General features: G+C 40.9%; 1 protein-coding gene across 2 annotated transcripts in view; it reads right to left on the reverse strand.

Moving 5' to 3' along the window:
• The window catches only part of aff2 (AF4/FMR2 family, member 2), a 237,628-nt gene that overhangs the window by 117,303 nt on the left and 112,825 nt on the right, over nt 1–7,500 (reverse strand). For both annotated transcript variants that reach the window (XM_036005808.1, XM_031280093.2), the window contains exon 5: nt 957–1,001. In XM_036005808.1, coding sequence (XP_035861701.1) covers nt 957–1,001 — 45 coding nt within the window. The remainder of the gene's footprint in view (nt 1–956; nt 1,002–7,500) is intronic.

The raw sequence follows: 7,500 nt of genomic DNA on the forward strand, positions 1-7,500 counted from the left end.
ACAATATCTCTGATACACAGCTGTTACCTTGAATTGTGAAAAGATCCAAAACAACAATGTTTCTGTGACAACCGGCTTGTAGCTGTGCCGTCACAGAAAGGGAAAAAATGAACCGCAGGCCTCCGCTCTGATTCACCTCACATTTTGAACTCCCCGATCTTTCCACTTGACACGGCTAAAAACCACACACTGAATTCAATAGCGCACCGATATTATTGACAAAGGCTTTTCATGCAGCTCACAGCACACTGTCACACAGCCTGTTGGCCAGCATATTGATTTGTGAAAAGGAGAGAAAGAGGTGAATGACAGAGGGCAAAGAGGGATGAAGAGAGGAAGATAGACGGGGAGTTATGAGACAAAGGAGATAGAGAGGAGATAGAGACTAATACAGAGAGGAAAAGAAAGTGATAACCTGACACGAAGCAGTCAAAGAAGGCCTTGTCTTTTGACTGAAAAGATTCGCGAAAAAAAAAAAAAACACATTTCTGTTTTGACATCACCCTGAAGGAACACAGTAACAAAACAACAAAAGACAGAGAAAAAAAATGTGAATTTGTGGAAAAAAATATGTTGCTTGATGTAATTTTGATGAAACGCAGATAGGAAAAGAGGAGAATGGAGACAAAGAGAGATGAAAGGAGGGTAAAGGACAGGAGAACATTGTGGAAGGAGTTGTGTGATGAAGTCATCCTACAAAAAAAAAACTTGTATAATCATTGACCTGAGCCAACAGATCTCCTTCTTTTCTCTCCCTCTGCTTCTCTTTTTCTCTCCCCCCCTCCCCTGTCCTTTCTTCCTAAAGCCAGACTCTCTGGAGAGAGACAAAGGTCTAAGTGAGCAAACAGAAAACAGCTGATAATCAGTGCAATTACTCCGTGTGTGTGTGTGTGTGTGTGTGTGTGTGTGTGTGTGCGTGCTTGTGTGCGTGCTTGTGTGCGTGCGTGCGTACATACCCGCAAGATCTCTTCAACACAGCTGGAGTCATTTGGTAGGCTGACCTGGAGAAAAAACAAAGAAGAGAGAGAGAGAGAGAGACTGACTTCAACACTCTTTAAAGCACCACTACATTACATGTGAAACAGCAGAAACAGAGAGTTATAAGACAAAGTAGAAGCAGACTTTTCCGCACCACTGTCATCATTGACAATTCTCTCCCCTCCAGTCAAGCTTTCCGTTCTCACACGGCACAGGTTACAACAACACTCGCGGCAGAGTTACCTCTTGAAATTCTTTCAGACAGAGGTAGAAAAACCAGTGGTGTGGTCTAATGTATTGTAGTGGGTTTACTGTAATGTATATGTATGGGCCAGAATGGGTCTTTTTGGAGGGGGGGCGGCATATCATAGTGGGGGGTCTGGGTGTCCTCCCCAGGGAAATTTTGAGCGTCAAAGACTTCATATCCTGCATTCTGTGACACTTTTATGCACCAATTTACGGTAAAAATACCTTTATTTAGCCTATGTGAAGAAAAAAACAACAGGTTCTCACACTCATCTCGTAAAATACAGACGCTTGGTCAGGTGCCTTTGTCGTTCTTATTGACGCTAAAAGTCTCCTTTAGCGCTATAAGTAAACGCGCTTGGTCGGGACTATTGCCATCCCTTTTGACGCAGTTATGTTAAGGAAAAGGTCGTGGGTGGGCGTACGGTTCTGTGACACGCGGGAGGAAAATAAAAAGCGACTATAGCAAGCGTGACAAGAACCCCGCTCTCCTGGGTGAAAGTCCTGTGTTTGTTTGACCCATCCACCACCCCAACCAACCTCCATACGGGGAAATTCGCCCTTACATACTACTCGCTAAATCCTATCTAACTGCTGCTCTCCCCAGTGCGTTACACAAACACGCTGAAAGACGCCTTTTTCGTCCCATCAGACGCTGACAGCCGCTGTCCAAACGTCCTTATTTTACGAGTTCGGAATGAGAACGGGTTGAAAAAAAAACGCAGATGACAATTTACAATATTCAAAATTATAATGGAAAGTATGTTGTTACGTGCCATTGCACATTTTTAAGTGGGTATATGGAAATTCTGGAGCTTTCTTAGTGGGTATACTGCGTATACATGCGTATCATGTAGACTACACCACTGGACAAAACCACACTTCTTATTTCTAGATAGCAACCGTTGCTTTTGCCGGCTAAAGCATGATTTAGGGCTCGGCGAAGGCTCCACGCAGAGCTTTCACCATAGTCTAGGTAAGTGGCCTGAAGTTTATACTTGTGCGTTGGTGTGTGCGTCGATCTCTTTAAGAGAATAGCAGGGCCGGCGTGTTTGTGTGTTTGTGTGTGTGTGTGTGTGTGGTAGAAAGAGTGAGAGAGTGACGGGGATTAGATTCAGAGCGAGTACCGACTCTAGGGTCATAGTGAGAGAAACACAGTGTCTCTCCTGTGCTTTCTGACCACGGTGTAGCAGAAAAAGTTAACCCACTCCTTGATTTCATGTTGTTTATGGAGAAGGAGAACCAGGAAATGAGTCGTGGGAAATGCAATGCTACCAAGCCACGGCCGAGCGACGTGCGTCACGGCGACGCGTGGCTACATTTTTCAAGAGGTCGTCAGGCTACGGCATAGGGTCGGTGCCTCCACGTACCTACGTATGTAACCACGGCGTAGATTTAACACAGAAGCATAAATCACGCTTTAAATGACAACTACAACTAGCTGTATCTAGCTAGCTACAGTAATTAGGCTAACAGTTTAATTAAAACTTCAGGAGTTGGTTGAAAATGCAGCCTCCCGCTGAGTTGTTCATGTTTCCAGATTACTTGTTTTTTAAAACTAGAACCCTGTCAAAAGGTCTTAAATATATGCTTTTGATGGCTACACAGGCCACATGATATCAGGCTAAGAGATTGAGGCTAAAAAGCTATGTGTCCCAGGAAGACATGTTGCGCCAACTAAAACAGTATTGTTTTGTATTGCAGTGTCGAGCTACAACTTCAGTCCCAGTATTGTACGTTTGATAAGGAGAAATGTCAAATCAGTCTGTTATTTCGCTGAATGTGACTGTTATGTGTTTGGTGAACATAGCGTTATCTTAGCTAATGTTGCTGGGGTTAAAGAGCATGACAGTAGCTTTTTAGCTAACGTTAGCCTAAACTATGATCGTTTCAAGAATTGGCTTCTCCACAGAGGGGTTATTCTGTACCACACAGTAAATGTGCTTTTGTGAAGGGAATTTTATTTGGATGTAACCTGTAACCCCACAAACTAATGTAACCTAGTTCATGTGCTCCTTGGCCTCGCAAGCCTAACAACCGGCTACAACTGCAGGTTATAGTAGTTAGTCAGGCACACTAACGTATACACTATTTAATCCTTTCCTTACAATTTCACGCATATGTTTTTGGTTTTGAAAAAGATGAAAAATAGACACCACACTCCAAACTCTTTATATTCCAATAATTGCTTTTCCTACAGCCATATGCACAACACATTTATTTATTTCCAAACATTCATTTAAATTCATCTTATTACAACTGCTAATGTTGTAGATCTAAATTAACACTTTGAAAGTCAAAACATTTGTACATTTTGGTTGGGTAAGACCATGCAATATAATAGAATTATATATTATAATTATCCTCCTCACTATATCTTTGCGTGATTTAAAAAATAATGGTCTGTGCATGTGGGCAGAGAGAAGTTAGAAAGCTGAGATATTTCTGTTTTCAAAAGCCATAAAACGCCCGTGGTTTGGCCTGTGTCGTGTTAACCACAGGGCCATTTCAGCTCCACGATTCATGGGACTGACTGGAGTTTTATTGAAGGAGAAAGCAAGAGACTGCTTGAGCTTAAACATATGCAACTACTTTGATTGAATTTACCAGTTCAGTGGCTGCTCACTGCTAATCTGTGTTAACATGTGCCCTTGTCAATAAAGTCCTTTCTATTGAACAAGAGCGATCTGGACTGAAGACGGAAGTGTGACCGGACAGCCAGACATTAACAACACACTTAAAAATGGCCATGAAAGGTGAAACCAAAAATTAAATATCAATGTCAAACAATGAAAACTCAACCGTCAAATAATGAAGTTTCTGTAGCTGAAAATGGTTTGCTGTGTCAGGTCAGCCAAAGTGCCTATTTGCTGCTAATGCAAACTACAGAGTTTGTTCTTCTCACAAACTGTTATTGCCAGCCGCTGCTGGAAACACATAACTGTGTAAGCTAAAACCTACAAGACACACGAATAAATGTCTCTTGCCAATAATTCATTGACAGCAAAATAAAGCTATTGGCTGGGCCAGATCTGGGCTTAGATCAATCCAACAAACAGGCTCATTAAAGAAGAAGAAAGAGCCGGAGGAACAGCTGGAGGAAGGCACAAAGACTGAGAGACTCCGCGAGCAATTGACTGTGCTCATGTACTAACATACTACAGCACCATAGCCTCTGTCACACACCATTACTAATAGCCCCAACATGAACAGAGGAACAATTTAGTAACCATGATGAGGAGGATGACATCATCTTCAGCCTTAAATCACTGACCGTTAACATAACAAAGCAATAAAAGTGATTCTAGCCAGACTGTGTGTGTATATGTGTGGTAGACAGAGTCTCAACTGCTTGAGCTCAACAACAAAAACATCTATCTGTTTTCTAGACATGAGCTGTGCTTCCACACAGGCTCATTACTCCACCACATCAACATTACATTCATTAGCCAGTGAGTCAACAGGAAACCATAGTGGGAGGATGAAGGCGTGTGCTTTCCAAAAAAATACTTGGGACTACTTTTTAAACATAAACGTTAAAAAAAATCTCACAGTACGACAAAAATAAAACAGGCATGCTACATTTATATTGTCTAAAAACAAACCACTTTGAATCAAATTAAATTTGAACGCGCAAGGGCGTAACTTTGGGTTCAATATTGGGGTTGAGATCTCCAGCTATCTAGGGAGGTCCCGGGACATGTATGCATGTATTTAAAAAAAGCGACAAAAACATCAAAAGGCGACAAATGTTGTAAAAAGCGCCAAAGACTTGTAAAAAAAAAAACTTTAAAAAAGGGGACAAAAACGTTGAAAACTGTGTAAAAAAAAAAAAAAACTTGAATAAGGCGACAAAAACTTCAAAAAAATTGTCCAAATAAACCTGAAAAAGGCGCCAAAAAAAGGAGACAAAAAATCTGAAAAAATTGCCCAAAAAACTTAATAAAGGTGACAAACACATCAAAAAATTGTCCAAAAAAGCCCTTGAAAAAGGCGACAAAAGCTCAGAAAAAAGTAGCAAAAACATTGAAAAAGAACAAAAACTTTCGAAAAAGCCCAGTTATGATTGACCATTACAGGCTTGACACATGAGGTTTAGTTTAGTTTAGACAGTAGACCTACACACCTACAGTAAAATTCAAATCCATAGTGCAACGTGTCAATTGACTGTCAGTAATCCATAATACTCACACTCCATTAAAACTCGTATTATTAAGCTCCGTTTTCTCTCCACCAGCTCCTGAGGGAAATATCAGGCTATGTAGCTGCTCAATGCTCCACTATGTTCTCCAGCTAGCTGTTTACTTTGTCTGTCTGCTGTTTGGTGCTGGGCCGCAATCACTTCACATCGGACACTAAAGTAGCACAAAGATTAACCATTATGGCCATTCCTACACAGTTTTCCAACCATGTATTTTGTATGTTGTCATGGTTGTGAGTTTCTGTTGTTAGTGTTTCCTGTTTTATTTTGAAGTCTCTATTTTTGTCCCTCGCCTGTCTGATTGTCTGCCCAGCCCTAATGTGTTTCACCTGTTCCTGATCCCTAGTGTCACCTGTCCCTTGTTTCCTCATTACCTCTTGTATTTAGTCTCTGTGTTGTCTTTGTCTGTTGTCAGGTCATTGTTTCTGTTTTTGGATATTGTGTGTGTTAGTCGGTACTCCTGTTCCCTGTAACTCCTGTTTTTTGTTTTTTTTTCTTGTGATTAAATCTTCAAGCTCACCACTGCCTGGCTGTCTCTGCTTTTGCGTCCTCCAATTCTCTGAGCCATGATATATGTAAATGTAAACATACTTCTGAGACATTATGCCTTGTCCTAACAAAACCAACTAAAACTAAACCTTTATGAAAAACTAAAACCAAACTAAAATGAGCAAACACACTCTCTACTCTATCTAAAATAAGCTGAAAAGAAATTAAAAAGTCAAAGCTAAAATAAAATAAAAACTGAGAGAAACATGAAACTATTATAACCTCACAGTGGAGTTGGGTGATCATTCTCGTTGGGTTCATCATTTTATTTTCATACATTTTTTGGGCAATTTAGGCCTTTAATTTACAGGACAGCTGAAGATAGGAAAGGGGAGAGAGAGGGGGAATGACATGCAGCAAAGGGCCGCGGGGCGGAATTGAACCTGCAGCCGCTGCGGTAAGGACTGAGCCTTTGTAGATGGGGCGCACGCTCAACCAGGTGAGCAACCAGGGCGCCCCGGGTTCACCATTTTATGTAACACCTTTCCATTGATATATTGTTTGTTGTAGCTTGAAGGCTTTTTTACATTGTGGCATTTTAATACATAAAAATTAGTACATTGACGTTAAAATAATAAGTAAGTAAGTAAGTAAGTAAGGTTTATAGCACCTTTTACAGATTTTAATGTTTAGCACAATTACACAATGCAAGCCAAAAAAAGCCAACAATATACAGCACAGGGCTGACAAGATTAAAATCACAACAGCAGCAGAGACAAATAAAGTTATTAGCTATTCGGATAGGCTAACCAAAAACCTTCTGAATAAAAACGTTTAAAGCTGTTTCATAAAAGCATCACAGGAGTCTAGAGATCGGAATGATAAGGGGAGAGCGTTCCAAAGAATGGGGGCCACAGCTTTAAAAAAAAAGCATGGTCACCTCCAGTTTAAGTAAGGGTTAATGCCCGACGAGGTGTCCATTGTCAGGTATTAATGGACGACGGTGAGGCGTGAACAGGCCGACGCGCGTTGCCTCCGCTGAAGTCCATTAATACCTGACAATGGACACCTCGAAGGGCATTAACCCGCTTATACCATGGTCACTTGCCAAATAACATATTTTGAAATCATTAGTTTATTGTCCCCAAAACAATATTACGACTTTTTTATCCGCGACAGTAACGTTACTGTCGGCCACAGCCTGAAGTAGCGACCTGAACAGTGAACGGGATGTGAGATAACGTTATTCGCTGTGAAACAAAGTCAGTTCAGAGGGGCACTAAAACTTATTTCTTGCAGCTTGTGTGTTAGCACCATCCTGTGATGTTCAGAGGACGAGTTGGAAATAACAGATTCACATTTCCTTTTTGTTTAATGTAGCGCATTGATTTAGAACAGTAAACAGTCAGTTTCACCGAAACTCCTTTAGTAGGTGTCCTACATCACTTTTTTATGGACACCCTGCAGCCAATCAGAATTGAGTATTCACCCAGACCACGGTATGAGTACTTATAATACTAATACCATTACCATGTACTCGTGGTGTAGTTTTTGATTGAGCAAGAAATCTATTATGGAACAAATGG

Source organism: Sander lucioperca, chromosome 1, assembly GCF_008315115.2.
Source record: "Sander lucioperca isolate FBNREF2018 chromosome 1, SLUC_FBN_1.2, whole genome shotgun sequence".
Lineage (NCBI taxonomy): Eukaryota > Metazoa > Chordata > Actinopteri > Perciformes > Percidae > Sander > Sander lucioperca.